The sequence below is a fragment of the Nothobranchius furzeri genome, chromosome 5 (genome assembly GCF_043380555.1).
Source record: "Nothobranchius furzeri strain GRZ-AD chromosome 5, NfurGRZ-RIMD1, whole genome shotgun sequence".
Lineage (NCBI taxonomy): Eukaryota > Metazoa > Chordata > Actinopteri > Cyprinodontiformes > Nothobranchiidae > Nothobranchius > Nothobranchius furzeri.
In genome coordinates, this window is record NC_091745.1 from 37,730,038 (window position 1) to 37,747,188 (window position 17,151).

The window sequence follows — 17,151 nt, forward strand, 5'->3', positions numbered from 1 at the left end:
ATTCATTAAGGGGTCGCACACAACTCGTATGATTCAAGAAACAGTCAGGTTTCTAAAAATTAAGAATTTATTTTACAAACAGTAAAGACTTGACAAAATGTTTAAACTTATTTACTGTGAGTGTATGCAAACTAAAGGATGGTGTATGGAACTTATGTGTGAATATAATGTAATCAGAATCTCCGTATCTCAGAGAGCTGAGTTCTGGACATAAAAGAATTTGGTTTGCAAATAAGCTAAGTTGTTATTATCTAAACCACATACAGACGCTATCTCGCTGTGCTCTACCTCACCCGTTCTGGAGACCCCCGTTGGATCCGAGATGTCAAGGAGCCGACGACCCCACTGCACGTGGTTCGCAGAGAAACCTCGATGTGACCAAACCAGTCCTGAGATGTCTCCGGGTCACAACTATAGATGAAACCGAGCGTCTTAAAAATAACTCTGAAGGAGTTTGCGTCAGCTTGGTACTGCAGGTACTATCTTGTTGTTTCAGCTTTGCAGGTGCAAAAAGGTTTTGACAACGTGTCAAAATCTTTGCGGGTTAACGAGGCTTTCGCTCAGATGGCCGGTCTGAAGCTTTTCTCTAGAACCCTCGAACTGTTGAACTGTTCGAACTCTGAGGGAAAAACCAGAGTTACAGTTTTAATGGATTGATGTTATGAATTGGTTAGCCAACCAAAAGTTGACAAGTCTGAGGATATTACCACGCATCTCAGAGACACACCCTCTTTGATCTGGAGACTCTGAATCTGGGCAAAGGGTTATGTCATGCGTTAACTTTACTCTGTCTTTGTATGAGTGCAAATGGTGATGACCACATCCAGTAAACATGCTAAGCACATATCATTAAGCACAGATCAATGAACATTTAATTGCTTTATAATTATAAAATCTTCTTTCTTCTTCTGGGAATAAAAGAGTTTATTTTATGAGTTCCTCTGTAAAGGGGACCTTAGTAGGAGAGAATGTTATTGTTTATCTTTTATTATCTCTCAGAGCTGCAGTCCAGTTGGTGTGAGGAAGGCAGGCTCTGATTAAAGGGACTACGTGCAGCCTTCCAGTCTCCTGTGAGGGGAAAATATTGTAGGTTGTGTCAAAGCCAGGAGTAAGTTGACCTGGCTGTGGATCTGACCTGTGGGATCTCAAAATCAGGCCATTTGCGACGTTACGTATAGGCTCTCCAGAGGGATTTTATCATTACAACCATCATCTGATGCTTGGCACCTCGCTTCATGGTGTCAATCCCACCGAGCTCTCGAGCTACCCAGACCCACAGTTCACCTTCAGTTCTGCCCATGAAGAGTTCATCCAGAACCAGCAGGCTTTATCACCACCGCCACCACCCATCAGCCACCCCAAACATGAGGTGAACTCACCTGGACTGAAGGAGGAGGGAAGTCATTTGGGCACGTGGCTGTTTTGGAATGAAATTCTTTCAGAGCTGCAAAGTAAGCACCTGAGCCAGCATTTGGGAAAGGCCAAAGTCATGGCTGGAGCTTCAAGAGGAGCAGAGTAAGAGGAGAAAGAAACCAGAGGAGGGAGGAAAGGTCACAGAGGTTCTTATTCTGATTCAGAATCTGTTTCAGGCTCATCCTCAGAGCGGTCAGATAGCAGCTACGACAGTGAAGACAGTTGAGGACCTAGAAGGAGGTAGGTTTAAAAAAAAAGTTCATTAACAAAAACCAAATGTGTAGCTAAAGTTTGACTTTTCTTTCTTCCAGGAGGTATGAAGGGAGTTGAGGATGAAGATAACAGTTTACTCTCCATGACTCTTCAGGAGAGTATACCTGAACATGAAAAAAAGTCTCCTACACCAAACTTCTGCATTAACTTCTTATTGAAAATGGATGGAGAAACTTTAGAACTGGAATATTCTGAGAGATCTACGTCACACTGTCACTTAACAGTCATGGACTCACCTATCTTGACTCATGACAAGGAGGGCTGTTGGTCCAGAAAACAGCAGAGAACATCTAAGCTTGTAGAAGCTAACCGTTAGCATTAGCAACTCCACCACACAGCACTCCTTCGGGCTTGTGTTTGTGGAGAGGAGTGGAGTGGCGTAGCGCCACGGTTGATCCTATAGGGGCAACACTGCTGCTATAGACCACTGCACATGTATTGATGAAACATTTTCCACACCCTTAATGATGAACGGCTAACTCGGTTTTGTTGCTGTCTATGGACTGTGTGCTAATCAACCGCCTGAATAGTTAATGTCCTCTAGTGCTGACAGGTCAGTGGCCATTGGGGCGGTCTGAAGCTCAGGTTTACCCAGGCTAAGAGCTTGATGAAGAGATGTCCTACAGCAGGGTGATCTATAAACCCAGCAGCGCACCTAGCATCCTTGGAATGGATAGAGTTTACAGTAAAACTCCTCAAGGTAATCAAACCATAAAAAAATTGAGTTCATGCATTTATTACATCAAGACTGGATTACTGTAATTCATTACTCTCAGGAAGTCCACAGAATGTAGTTAAAAGTCTTCAGCTTGTCCAAAATGCTGCAGCTAGAGTTCTGATGAGAATTAAAAAGAGAGATCATATCTCTCCTGTCTTAGCTTCCCTACATTGGCTACCTGTTAAATTCAGAATAGATTTTAAGATCCTTCTGTCAGGCTGATCAGACTGGATGAAGGAGACGAACAAGGTGAGACGTTTAATAGTTTTATTAGTTCTCTGGTCGTATCTCTGTGAGGAAGAAACGATGACTGAGATGAGAAGCCGGTCACGGCGTCTTCCATATATAGCCTTGCTTGGCTGTGACGTGGAGGGAATCCCCGCAAGGAGCACGCTGGGAGCTCCCCACGAGGAGCATGTCGGGAGTTGTGGTCCGAAGGTCAGCCGGGAGATACCTGAGTCCTGACAGGACCCCCCGGTCCAGGGACGGCTCCAGAAGTCCCAGCGCGACCCCGGCAGACCCAGAAGTCGGAGATCAGGGAAGGGTCCAGGATGGACCGAGCCGGCTCCCAGGAGCGTTCCTCGGGGCCATAGTCCTTCCAGTCCACCAGGTACTGCCAGCCCCGACCCCTGCGGCGAGCGTCCAGGATGCGCCGGACGGTGTAGATAGGATCACCGTCGAGGAAGCGGGCAGGAGGCGGCGCCGGAGCCGGAGGCAGGAGAAGGGAGGACTCCACGTAGGGCTTGAGCCGGGAGGTATGGAAGGTGGGATGGATGCGGAGAGTAGCCGGCAGCCGCAACCGGTACGTGACCGGGTTGATGACCCTTTGGATGGGGTATGGGCCGAGGAACCGAGGGGCGAGTTTCTTGGACCCGGCACGGACCCGAAGGTCAGCCGTGGACACCCAGACCTTGTCCCCAGGAGCATAGGAGGGACCAGGACGGTGTCGACGGAGATGCTGGTGAGCATAGCTGGTGTTAGCTCTGGCTATGGAGGCTCGTGCTTTGATCCAGGCGTTCTTGCAGCGTCTCACCATGGCTTCCGCTGCCGGAACGGCTACCTCGGGTTCTTGGTGGGCAAAGACCGGGGGCTGGAAGCCATAGCAGACCTCGAAAGGGGACAGCCGAGTGGCAGATGAGGTGTGAAGATTGTGGGACAGCTCCGCCCAGAGGAGGTATTTAGGCCACTGCGAGGGTTGAGCCGAGACAAAACAACGAAGGTACCGACCCAGCTGTTGGTTAGCCCGCTCCGTCTGGCCATTGGTCTGCGGGTGGTAGCCTGAAGATAGACTGACCGATGCTCCCATCAGCCGACAGAAAGCTTTCCAAAACCGGGCCGTGAACTGGGGCCCCCGATCCGAGACCACGTCGACTGGGAACCCGTGGAGGCGCACCACGTTCTCCAGGAACAGTTCCGCTGTGCGTTGGGCTGAGGGGAGACCCGGAAGGGCGATGAAATGGACAGACTTGGAAAAGCGGTCCGTAACCGTCATGACAGTGTTGAGGTTATTGACCGGCGGGAGACCCGTGACGAAGTCCAGCCCCACGTGGGACCAGGGGCGGCTGGGCACCGGAAGAGGTCGGAGGGCACCAGCCGAGGCCTGGTTGGGGTTCTTGGAGCGGGCACAGACATCACAGGCGCTGGTGTATTCTTTCACATCCCTCGCCATGCCTGGCCACCAGAGGGCTCGCTGGAGGAATTTAAGAGTTCTGGAGAAACCAGCGTGGCCAGACAGGCGTGATGAGTGGGCCCAGGACAACGCCTCGCTGCGACAGGCCGTGGGGACATAGAGGCGACCCGCGGGGGTCTCTGGAGGCGCGGGGTCGTCCCGGAGGGCGTTCTGGATAGCTTCCTCCAACGGCCACCTCAGTTGGCCCAGGAAACGGTGTTCCGGGAGGATTGGCGCTGGCTCGGACGAGGGCGTGGAGTGGGTGAATTGACGGGAGAGGGCGTCCGCCTTCTGGTTCTTGGCTCCCGGGCGGTAGGCGAGATGGAAGTCGTAGGGTTCAAAGAAGAGGGCCCAGCGAGCCTGGCGAGGATTAAGCTGCTTGGCAGATTTAATGTGGGTCAGGTTCTGATGGTCAGTCCAGATCGTGAAAGGCCGAGTGGTGCGCAGAAGCCACTGCCTCCATTCCTCCAATGCCCATTTTATGGCCAGTAACTCACGGTCGCCCACACCGTACTTCTGCTGGGTGGTGGAAAACTTCCTGGAGAAGTAGGCGCAGGGATGGAGCCTGTCGTCGGGCCCGCCTTGAGACAGGATGGCGCCGGCGCCGACGTCAGAGGCGTCGACCTCGACCACAAAGGGAACTGCAGGATCTGGATGGCGGAGGATCGGGGCTGAGGTAAAGCGGGTGACCAGGTGGCGGAAGGCCCAAATGGCGTCTGGAGTTAGACGAAACAGCTGGCCAGGGGAGCCTGGTCGAGTGAGAGAAGTGAGAGGGGCTACGAGGGTGCTATAGTTCTTTATGAAACGGCGGTAAAAGTTGCAGAAACCCAGAAAACTCTGCAGTTGTTTCAGGCTGGTTGGCAAGGGCCAGTCCTTCACCGCCTGGATTTTCTGAGGGTCCATGGTTATGCCTTCATCCGAGATCATGTAGCCCAGGAAGGATATGGACTGCTGATGGAAGGAGCATTTCTCGGGTTTACAGTACAGGTTGTGGTCCAGGAGCCGGGTCAGGACGGCGCGAACATGATGGATGTGTTCGGCCTCGGATTTGGAGTAGATCAGTATATCGTCCAGATAGGCGAACACCCACCGTCCCAGCATGTCGCGGAGGACATCATTAATGAGACGTTGGAAGACAGCAGGGCTATTGCATAGTCCGAAGGGCATAACCAGGTACTCCCAGTGGCCGGTGGGTGTTATGAACGCGGTCTTCCACTCATCCCCGGCCTTTATACGGACCAGATTGTAGGCGCTCCGGAGATCCAGTTTCGTGAAGATCCGTGCCTGGGAGATGGCATCCAGAGCGGTAGTGAGGAGCGGCAGAGGATGGCGGTCCTTGACCGTGATCTTGTTCAGACCCCGATAGTCTATGCAGGGGCAAAGATTGCCTTCCTTTTTCTTCACGAAGAAGAAGCCAGCGGCACCCGGAGAGGAGGAGGGTCGGATGAACCCCTGCTGGAGGGCCTGGGCGATGTATTCTTCCATCGCTTTGGTCTCGGGAGGCGCGAGAGAGAAAAGGCGCCCGCGGGGAGGACTGGTTCCGGGTAGCAGCTTGATCTCCATATCATATGGCCGGTGAGGTGGCAGGGAGGTGGCGCGCCGCTTGTCGAACACCGCGGCCAGGTCCCGATAGGGCAGCGGCAGGTGGGGCGGTGTGGAGCCGGGGCCCCCGTCTGGAAGACCCGCCGAGGATGGAGGAGGAACGAGGTGGGTCTGGCACGAGGTCCCCCAGCCCAGCAGGCGGTTCTGGGACCAGGAAATATGAGGGTCGTGGAGACGGAGCCAGGGGTACCCCAGGATTAGAGGAGAAGAGGGAGCAGAAATGACCAGGAAATGGAGGGTCTCCTGGTGGCCTTGGGTGAGCATACGGAGTGACTGGGTTCGGTCTCGGACTGGGTAGGGTTGGAGAGGCCTACCGTCCACCGAGGTCACTGGTATAACTCTCTCCAGGGGTTGTAGGGGGATCCGTAGGCGTTTTGCCAGACCTAGGTCCATGAAATTGTCTGCGGCCCCTGAGTCCACCAATGCGTTTATGTGGAGTGAGGCCTCACCATGGAGGAGGGTGACAGGAATAAGGAGACGGTTAGTAGCGACAGGGGTAGAAGAAGACCCAGACTGAGCAACCCCAATACTCAGTGGGGCCCCCCGTTTCCCGATCGTAGCGGGCAGTCCAGGCGTCGGTGGTCGGGAAAGCCACAGTAGGCACAGAGGCCCTCGCGCCACCGTCGTTGTCTCTCCTCGGGGGGAAGGTGGCCGAGCTGCATGGGCTCCTCCGCCCGCATGGGTACAGGAGCTGGCGTGGGTGAACGAGGGCGAGGCACCGGCGTCCTGGGTGGACGTGTGGATAACTTGGGTCGAACCAGAACCCGCTGGTCGATGCGCAGCGCCAGATCAACCACCTCATCCAGGGTCTGAGGCAGCTCCCTTCCCGCCAACTCATCACGGATGTAGGGTGCCAGCCCCTCCAGGAAGGCGGCCCGCAGAGCGGAGTCATTCCACTGCAGCTTGGCGGAGATGGTGCGAAACTCCGACGCATAAGCGCACACCGAGCGCTCTCGCTGACGGAGTTTGAGAAGGCGTGTCTCTGCTCCCACTTCGCTGCTGGGGGGAACAAAGGTCTTCCGGAGAGCGGACACAAACGCAGCATAGTCGTTGCAGGCAGGGGATTTGGAATTGTAAAGCGCAGCAGCCCACTCCGCGGCGCGTCCGGAGAGCAGGGAGGTGAGATGCGCCACTCGGGAGCGCGCAGATGGGTAGCGTCCAGGTTGGCACTCGAACTGCATGTCCAGCGTGGCGAGCAGACCATCGGGGCTCCCCGTCTCTCCGTTCCACCTCTCCGGCAGGCTGAAGTGGGGCTCCTCCCTAGGAGCAGAGCGGGTTGGCTGCTGGAGCGCAGCGATCTGTTGCTGCTGATCGTTTGCCTGTTGTTGGAGAGCCGTGAGAGCCGTGGATAGACGCAGGGTGTGGTCGGACAAGGAGTTCACCTTGGTGTTGAGCTGATCTACCATGGAACGCAGCTGCACGTTCTCGTGGCGGAGACGATCGATCTCCGCCGAATCTATTCGGATCTCAGTCATCCTGTCAGGCTGATCAGACTGGATGAAGGAGACGAACAAGGTGAGACGTTTAATAGTTTTATTAGTTCTCTGGTCGTATCTCTGTGAGGAAGAAACGATGACTGAGATGAGAAGCCGGTCACGGCGTCTTCCATATATAGCCTTGCTTGGCTGTGACGTGGAGGGAATCCCCGCGAGGAGCACGCTGGGAGCTCCCCACGAGGAGCATGTCGGGAGTTGTGGTCCGAAGGTCAGCCGGGAGATACCTGAGTCCTGACACCTTCTCACATATAAAGCTCTTAATAATCAAGCTCCATCATACATCAGTGACCCGATTGTTCCATACGTTCCTAACCGAGTGTCATACCCTGTCCTGTCTCCCCACTCTGTTCAGTCCTGTGTCCTCTGATTACTCCCACCTGCCTCTCGTTTTCCAATCACCCAAGCTCCCAGCCCTCATGTATTTAAACCCTCTCAGTTCTGTGTGTCTTGTCGATTCATTGTTTCTATGTCCAGCATGCTCCTTATTAATAAAACCTTTAAAACGTTCCTGTCTACTTGTCTGCCTTCTTACCCTGCGCTTGGATCCTCACCACCGCTTCACTCACCTGCATCCTGTAACACAGAGCACTTTGCTCTCAGACTGCAGGTTTACTGGTGGTTCCCAGAATATCTAAAAATAGGATGGGAGGCAGATCTTTTAGCTATCAGGCTCCTCTCTTGTGGAACCAGCTCCCAGCTTTAGTCCGTGAGGCAGAAACCTTGTCTACTTTTAGGACTAGGCTTAAATTATTTTAGTTGATAAAGCCTATGGTTAAATTCTAATGTTAGCCCAGATCTGGGTGACTGGTGTAGGAGGTGGAGTGTACAGCAGGAAATTAAAATGCAGAGAACAAATTTCACCACTAATAAGACTTTAATCTCCTCCTTGAACCGTCACCTTATTGTGGTGGAGGAGTTTGAGCTCCCTAGGAGCTAGGTTGGTAGGGTCTCCCATGACAAATTGGTCTTAGGTGAAGGGTGAGACAAAGAACGGTTCAGAGGATCTTTCATGGATGTACAATCGAAGAGTCGGAGTACCCGGCCCGGAGGGTTACCGGAGTCCCACCCTGGAGTCAGGCCTGGGTTTGGGGCCCGTGGGCGAGCGCCTGGTGGCCAGGCTTTCGCTCATGGGGTCCGGCCGGACACAGCCCGAACCGGATAAATTGGCTCATCCAAATGTGGACCCACCACCCGCAAGAGGAACATGAAGGGTCCAGTGCAGTGTGGATGGGGTGGCAGACCGAGGCGGGAGCCTTGGAAGGCCGATCCCCAGACAAGGAAACTAGTTTTTGGGACATGGAACGTCACCTCGCTGGCGAGGAAGGAGCAGGAGCTTGTGGAAGAGGTTGAGCGGTACCGGCTAGATATAGTCGGACTCACCTCGACACATAGCATTGCCTCTGGAACCCAAGTCCTTGAGAGGGGTTGGACACTCTCCTTTGCTGGAGTTGCTCCGGGTGAGAGGCGGAGGGCTGGGGTTGGCTTTTTGTTAGCCCCAAGACTCTCTGCCTGTGTGTTGGGGTTTACCCCGGGGGACCAGAGGGTAGCTTCCCTGCGCCTTCGGGTCGGGGAACGGGTCCTGACTGTTGTTTGCGCTTATGGGCCAAATATCAGTTCAGAGTACCCACCCTTTTTGGAGTCCCTGGGACGAGTGCTAGATAGTGTTCCATCAGGGGACTCCATTGTCCTGCTGGGGGACTTCAATGCTCACGTGGGCAATGACAGCATGACCTGGAGGGGTGTGATTGGGAGGAACGGCCCGCCTGATCTGAACTCGAGTGGTGTTTTGTTATTGGACTTCTGTGCAAGCTGCAGTTTGGCCATAACGAACACCATGTTCGAACATAAGGATGCCCATCGGTACACTTGGTACCAGGGCAGCCTAGGTCGCAGGTCGATGATAGACTTTGTAGTCGTATCATCTGAGTGGCAGACTGGGGTGGTGGTCCCCATCTTTAAGAAGGGTGACCTGAAGGTGTGTTCCAACTATAGGGGGATCACACTACTCAGCCTCCCTGGAAAGGTCTACTCCAAGATACTGGAGAGGAGGGTCCCATCGATAGTTGAATCTCAGATAGAGGAGGAGCAATGTGGTTTTCGTCCTGGCCGTGGAACTGTGGACCAGCTCTATACCCTTGCAAGGGTGATGGAGGTGGCATGGGAGTTTGGGACATGTGTTTTGTGGATTTGGAGAAGGCTTATGACCGTGTCCCCAGGGGCACCCTGTGGAGGACGCTCCAGGAGTATGGGGTGGGTGGCTTTCTGTTAAGGGCCATTCAGTCCCTTTACCACAGGAGCGTGAGTTTGGTTGGACTGAGGTCTGTCGGACCGGTTCCCGGTGAGGGTTGGACTCCGCCAGGGCTGCCCTTTGTCACCGGCTCTGTTCATTACCTTTATGGACAGAATTTCTAGGCGCAGCCATGGTGTGGAGTGTGTCGAGTTTGGTGGCAGGAAAATCTCGTCTCTGCTTTATGTGGATGATGTGGTCCTCCTAGCTTCATCCAGCTTTGACCTTCAGCTTTTGCTGGGTTGGTTCGCGGCCGAGTGTGAAGCGGCTGGGATGAGGATCAGCACCTTCAAATCTGAGACCATGGTTCTCGACCGGAAAAGGGTGGCTTGCCAACTCCGGGTCGGGAAAGAGGTCCTACCTCAAGTGGAGGAGTTTAAGTATCTCGGGGTCTTGTTCACGAGTGAGGGTAGGAGGGATCGGGAGATCGACAGGCGGATTGGTTCAGCGTCTGCAGTGCTGCGGACGTTGAGCCGATCTGTCGTGGTGAAGAGGGAGCTGAGCCAGAAAGCTAGGCTCTCGATTTACCGGTCGATCTACGTCCCAATCCTCACCTATGGTCATGAGCTTTGGGTAATGACCGAAAGAACGAGATCGCGGTTACAAGCGGCCAAAATGAGTTCCCTCCGTAGGGTGGCCGGGCTCAGCCTTAGAGATAGGGTGAGGAGCTCGGACATTCGGGAGGGACTCAGAGTAGAACCGCTGCTCCTCCGGATCAAAAGGAGTCAGTTGAGGTTGTTTGGGCATCTGGTCAGGATGCTTCCTGGACGCCTCCCTGGGGAGGTGTTTCGGGCATGTCCTGCTGGCAGGAGGCCCCCGGGTCGACCCAGGACACGTTGGGGAGGTTACATCTCCAGTCTGGTCCGGGAACGCCTTGGGGTCCTACCAGAGGAGCTGGCGGAGAAGGCCGGGGAGAAGACAGTCTGGAGCTCCCTAGTTGGGATGCTGCCCCCGCGACCCGGACCCGGATAAGTGGAGGAAGACGAAGACGACGAGACGAAGACGACGATGAATAAGACTTGAATTTTAAATCTTATTTCATCTTCTCACTTATGACTTGATTTTCAGAATAAAAGTTTGTGTTAAACCAGGTTTAGTTGTGAGAAATCCTCTGCTAATGTTGCAGGCTGATTGTGTGTGCATAAGTTCAGTCATGTTTCAGAGGAAAATGAAAGTTTAAAATAAAGCAGTGTCTTTTTATTTTTCTTAAATGTGTAGAAAAGGCATTATTTCCTGTTTTCATAAACTGCTTCTATGTTGTACACGAGAATGAGCTGTCACCTTTGGTGTGTGTGTGTGTGTGTGTGTGTGTGTGTGTGTGTGTGTGTGTGTGTGTGTGTGTGTGTGTGTGTGTGTGTGTGTGTGTGTGTGTGTGTGTGTGTGTGTGTGTGTGTGTGAGAAAGAGAGAGAGATGTGTGAGATCTGATAAGTGGAGTAAAATGTGGTTACATAAGTTTGCACACCCTTAAAATAATACTTTGAAGCATATTTTAGATGTTAGTATCTAAAAGCACTCAGTCTTAAGGGTATGAGTCTATCAGCATGACACATTTTCTCTTTGGAAGATTTGCCCACTCTTGTTTGCAGAAACACTCCAAATCTGTCAAACTGCATGAAGGGCATCTCTTGTGTACAGCCCTCTTCAGGTCACCCCACAGATTTTCTATCGGATTCAGGTCTGGGTTCTGGCTGGGCCATTCCAAAACTAAAACCCAAATCCAAAATCATCTTCTGGTGAAGCCATTCCTTTACTGATTTGGATGTATACTTTGGACTGTTGTCATACTGAAAGATGAAGTTCCTCCTCATGTTCAGTTTTCTAGCAGAAGCCTGAAGGTTTTTAGCCAATACTGACTGGTATTTGGAACTGTTCCAAATTCCCTCTATCTTAATAAAGACCCCAGTTCAAGCTGAAGAAAAACAGCCCCATGACAGCATGATACTGCCACCACCATGCTTCACTGCAGCTACGGAGTTCTTTTGGTGATGTGCAGTATTGTTTTTGCGCCCAACATATTTTTTTGGAATTATGGCCAAAATGTTCCATCTTGGTTTCAGACCATAACGCTTTTCCCCATATGCTTTTGGGAGACTTCAAATGTGTTTTTGCAAGACGAAGCCTGGCTTGGATGTTTTTCTTTGTGAGAAAAGGCTTTCATTTTGCCTGGAGCCTCCAATATGTGCGAAAAACCCTCGTTAGTGGGCACCAACCCGTGGCTTCAAAAATTCCCTCCAAGATAACCTCTAAGTTGCTCTGGATCCAGCTCCCACAGTGGACTCTTCACATCAATATTGTGCTTTATGACTTGAGGCTCCGCAAGAAAAAGTCAGTCTGACCCATTTTTGTATCCGAGGTCAACCTCTGTCTTCCCAAGAGGAAGAAACTCTCCCTCAGCGGTCTGGCGTGTCTTGATTAACTTGGCTCTGACTTTTGCATTCACCATGTGGCTTTCTCTCAAGTCCCCCAGGCAAAGCATTAAGCACAGCCGGTCATCACGATTGGAAATGACACAAGTGTGACTGAAAAGAAGAGTCTCGGCTCGCTTCTTAGGCCGGATTATTTTCACAAACCTGCAACCCACCATGAGAGCGTCTTTCATGGAGCCAGCAATGCACTGCATCATGACCAGAAGCACACCCTTGTGACAGATGGGAGACACGGTGCGTGACCCATAACCGATCATACGTTGTGTCTCCACGGAGAAGAGAGGAGCAGAAATGAAGCCATCTATTCCAAAGTAACAGTGCTTTGGTTCTGCTCTGCTAGGTGGTTTTCTGCTGTGCCCAGAGGTAGCTCTTGTCCCAGGTCGCCTCGGAAATAAGCATTAGTGTAGTAGAGCCCAGCAAACAAGAACCAGGTGATGGTGTAGCACCGCATGAATACAAATAAAACCAGCGGTATCGGAGGTCCACAAAAGAGGTAAATATATCAGACAAAAAAAACGCCCCCTTTCATCAATGTGGCGCAGGTCAACACGACACTTTCCATCCTTGGACACATAGCGAAGCTGCTCTCTGGTTTCAGGGGAAATCTGGGGGTTTGGTGGGTTTCCCTCTCCAGGAGTTTGCTTCTGGCTTTGGCAAGCTTCTCCAGTTCCCTACCAGGGCTCGATATTTTGCTGTGCGCAGGTGAGAGGTGGCTGCTGTTCGTGAAAAGAAGGGGACTGGAGGAGCCCATGTTGGGAACACTGAGGGCATGGCGTCAGAAGCTTGAAACATGGCTGTTCTCTCTCAATGAGCAACAACGCCAAAGGTTTTGGTCTCTGTGAGCTCAGGACCGCATGGCGGGAGTAGCCAAGTGTTGCCTGGGCAAGAATTATCTGCTGTGCTTTTGTGGGATTTCCTGGATACTGCAACGTCAGCAGAAGTCTTTGGTATGTTTTCAATTAGTGGTGATACTTCTGCATCTGTCTGGGGGAAAGGACTTGGCATTGCTCCTTAGACAAACAACTAAAAGTTGATTTTTGTTCATGAACTGCTGTAATTCTGAACTTCTCAAGTGTGTTATCACATGTATTTCATACAGTTTATCTTAGATTGCAACTGGCCTGGTGACAAATATTTTAAAGACTTCCTGTAACCAGAATCCACAGAACATTTAAGCTTTTAGAAGTAAATACCAAAGCGATGAGAGCTGACTCTGTCATTCGTTTGTTTTCCTGATTGTTGAAACGAGAATGACTAACTATGTATTTGTTTACTCACACTCATTAGGTTTTCAGTTTACAATGGGAAACAAACACACTGCTGCAAGATTTAAAAACAAATGAACCTAAATAATGTTTTTAGTAGAAGACATCTTTACAACTTACATTTAAAGGGTAACTCTCACTGAATCTTCTCCTCTGAGGGTGTAGACCGGACCACCATGGTGGACTGTGGTTGATTACAAACGCGTTTTTATTTATTTTTTTGTCATTTTCTGTTGTTCCTGGGCCATAAATGGGGGGGCACCTCTCTTGAACCCACATACACCAAAGAAGGATAAACTCCAGCAACAGGATGCTAGCCTGGCAAGCCAGACAAAATAAATGTATTTTTGCAAAGCAAGAATTTGGTCTAGTTCTCTAGGCTAACAGGATGCAGCAATAATTGTTCTTCTTAGGGTTCTTGCTTTGATAAAAAAATCTAAAAACAAGGAAAGCCTGTCACACAACATGTGGAGGATCTCAGTGGGTGTAGTAAATAATCATATTCAAACTTGGTAAAGGAAATAACTTTAAAACCAAAACACTTTTCTATTATCACACCAAATATCACCTACTAACCTGGAGGAGGCGCCATCCTTCTTTGCAGAGTGGAGGAAGGCTTTAGAGAAATGACCTCTTCAGCTGGAGCTAAGCTCTTTCGTCCTGCTGCTTCAGCAGTAATGCCTCTGTACCCTTTAGAGTAGAACAGAGACCTAAACTATCCTGTCTGCTTTCATTTGTAACCAATAACTTACATGAATTCAAATATTCTAACTTCAGAAGGGATTGGCATTCCAGTGATTTGCAGTTGTAACCATAATTAATCATTGCAAATGTGCTTGTAACGGTCTAAATAAAAACTAAACACAGATCTTGCCCCAGTAAGTTCCAGTCAGTCCATCCATCCATCCATTTTCATCTGCTTATCCAGAGTCGGGTCGCGGTGGCAGTAGCCTAAGACGAGAGGCCCAGACGTCCCTCTCCCCAGGCACTTGGACCAGCTCCTCCGGGGGAATCCCAAGGTGTTCCCTGGCCAAGTGAGAGACATAGTCCCTCCACCGTGTCCTGGGTCTACCTTTAGGTCTTTTCCCGGTTGGACGTGCCCGGAAATCCTCACCAGGGAGGCATCCAGGAGGCATCCTGATCAGATGCCCGAGTCACCTCAACTGGCTCCTCTCGATGTGGAGGAGCAGCGGGTCTACTCTGAGCCCCTCCCAAATGTCCGAGCTTCCTACCCTATCTCTAATGGAGAGCCCAGCCACTCTTCAGAGATAACTTATTTCGGCCGCTTGTATCCGTGATCTCGTTCTTTCGGTCACTACCTAAAGCTCATGACCATAGGTGAGGGTAGGAACGTAGATCGACCGGTAAATCGAGAGCTTAGCCTTCTGACTCAGCTCTTGCTTCACCTCGACAGATCGGTACAACGCCCGCATCACTGCAGATGCAGCACCAATCCACCTATTGATCTCATGCCCTATCTTTCCCTCACTCTTGACCCCGAGATACTTAAACCCCTCCACTTGGGGCAGGACCTCATCCCTGACTCGGAGAAGGCATTCTACCCTTTTCCGAATCAAGACCATGGTCTCAGATTTAGAGGAGCTGATTCTCATCCCAACTGCTTCACACTCGGCTGTGAACCGCTCCAGCGAAAGCTGAAGATCACGTTCTGAAGAAGCCAACAGGACCACATCATCTGCAAAAAGCCGAGACCTCATCCTCAGGCCACCAAAACGGATACCCTCCACACCTTGGCTGCGCCTAGAAATCCTGTCCATAAAGGTTATGAACAGAATCGGTGACAGAGGGCAGCCTTGGCGGAGTCCAACTGTCACTGGGAACGAGCCTGACTTACTGCCGGCATTATGGACCAAGCTCTGACACCGGTCATACAGGGACCTAACAGCCCGTATCAGAGGGCCTGGTACCCCATACTCCCGGAGTACCCCCCACAGGGCCCCCCGAGGGACGCGGTCAAACGCCTTCTTCAAATCCACAAAACACATGTAGACTGGTTGGGCAAATTCCCACGCACCCTCCAGGATCCCCCTAAGGGTATAGAGCTGGTCCAGTGTTCCACAGCCAGGACGAGGACCACATTGCTCCTCATGAATCTGAGGTTCTACAATCCGACGGACCCTCCTCTCCAGAATCCCCAAATAGACCTTACCAGGAAGGCTCAGGAGTGTGATCCCCCGTAGTTGGAACACACCCTGCAGTCCCCCTCCTTAAATAAGGGGACCACCACCCCGGTCTGCCAGTCCAGTGGGACTGCCCCCGATGTCCACGCGATATTGCAGAGCCGCGTCAGCCAACACAGCCCCACAACATCCAGAGCCTTAAGGAACTCCGGGCGGATCTCATCCACCACTGGAGCCTTGCCACAGAGGAGTTTTTAACCACCTCAGTGACCTTAGCACCAGAGATTTGAGAGGCCAACCCAAAGTTCCCAGACTCTGCTTCCTCACTGGAAGACGTGTCGGTGGGATTGAGGAGGTCTTCGAAGTATTCTGCCCACCAATCCAGTATGAGTAAATGATAGATCATGTTGTAGTTACTGATAATTCCAGAGAGACCGTGGTTATGGATGATTCTTGAGCACTAATGCCAGTGAGACATCAGTAAATCATACTTTTGAAGCATGTTGACCACAGGCTCGGACTGGCCACAACAAAACTCCTCCAGGCCCATGACTGGAATATTTGCTTTGGTGTAGTCATCCAGCTCTGATGGCTTCTGCCCAAAAAGATGATTACTTGCTTTTAGCTTCCACTTGTGTTCTGTCAGGACGTTTAGCAAAATACGATCAATACTTCTTTCACAAAGTTAACAACAGATCCTTCTGCTGTCATCTCAGACACTTAAACTGCAGAACAGTTTTTCTATTCCGATTATTACCCCCAACCCCTTCTGATACTTCAGCTGGAAGGTTTCAGTAATTCATACACGACATGATCTAACCTGAACTACTATATGTATTAAATTCTCAGTGATGACTCTTGATTTTTCCGTACCCTCGTCACTTGAGCAGATGTGACAGGAACACAATCACTTCCTGTGCTATTCGTGGCTCATGCTGTCAGCGGCTGACATCTTTGATTTCTTCTTTGTACATTTAACTATTGAAACAGGGTGTGGAATTTTGAAAGCCACGTTTTTACCACTAATGTTTAAACATAAATCCAAAGAACAATGTTAAAAGTTATGTTTACAATCAGATCTAAAAAATACAGTTGCTTTGATGTTAAAGGAACTAGACTTTTTCACATTCTTAAACCATTTTCTTAAGTCCGTAGGTGCTTAAATGACCCTGTCCAGAGTGAATGATTGAAATACCACATTTGCAACTTGAGCCTCTCCAGACCTGAAGTCTTTCAAAGTCACGTATATTGCCAAAAGCAGTTATGCTTTTATGGTAATCCATGCAGGTTCATAAAGGCGAAGCCTCCAAAGAAACAGAGAGAATTTTTGTCCGATGAAGCTAGAGAGAGAGAATATCCAACCAAAGTAAGAGAAAAACAAAATTTAAAATCAGGAGCTCTCTGAACTGTGAGAACTCGGTGACAAATAATCATTCAAACTGGATGCAGATCCAGTGGCACCCCCAAGGGGTGGCCATGTCCAGCCCTAGAAAAATGCTGGCCACCCCCAGAGAAGAGCAGTGTTCTTTACTAAGTCATATTGATGCTCGCTCGCACAAACAATACATTTATTTATGTTTTTTTTTTTACGAAAATGAATTAAGGAGCATTTATTGCATCCGTACAGTCCAGTGGCGTAGCCAAAAACTCATTTGTGGGTGGGCCTAAGAAAAAAATGGGTGAGCCCAATAAATGCGATTGAAAACAAATATATTTTACCTTATATATATATATATATATATATATATATATATATATATATATATATATATATATATATATATATATATATACCTCTTGAAGCTCATCGCCTCTGTCAGTGCACCCCAGGGCAGCTGTGGCTACAGTGTAGCTCATCAC

The 17,151-nt window shown here is 50.5% G+C and overlaps 1 protein-coding gene across 1 annotated transcript; it reads right to left on the reverse strand.

Moving 5' to 3' along the window:
• Positions 1–11,677: 11,677 nt before the first annotated feature.
• On the reverse strand, positions 11,678–15,841 carry kcnj20 (potassium inwardly rectifying channel subfamily J member 20). Its single transcript, XM_070551916.1, is given in 13 exon segments — positions 11,678–12,205; positions 12,208–12,347; positions 12,350–12,398; positions 12,401–12,486; positions 12,489–12,722; positions 12,725–12,869; positions 13,271–13,289; positions 13,291–13,334; positions 13,782–13,840; positions 14,484–14,585; positions 14,817–14,920; positions 15,606–15,707; positions 15,783–15,841. Coding segments are annotated over 13 exon segments (1,671 nt in total).
• Positions 15,842–17,151: the final 1,310 nt, after the last annotated feature.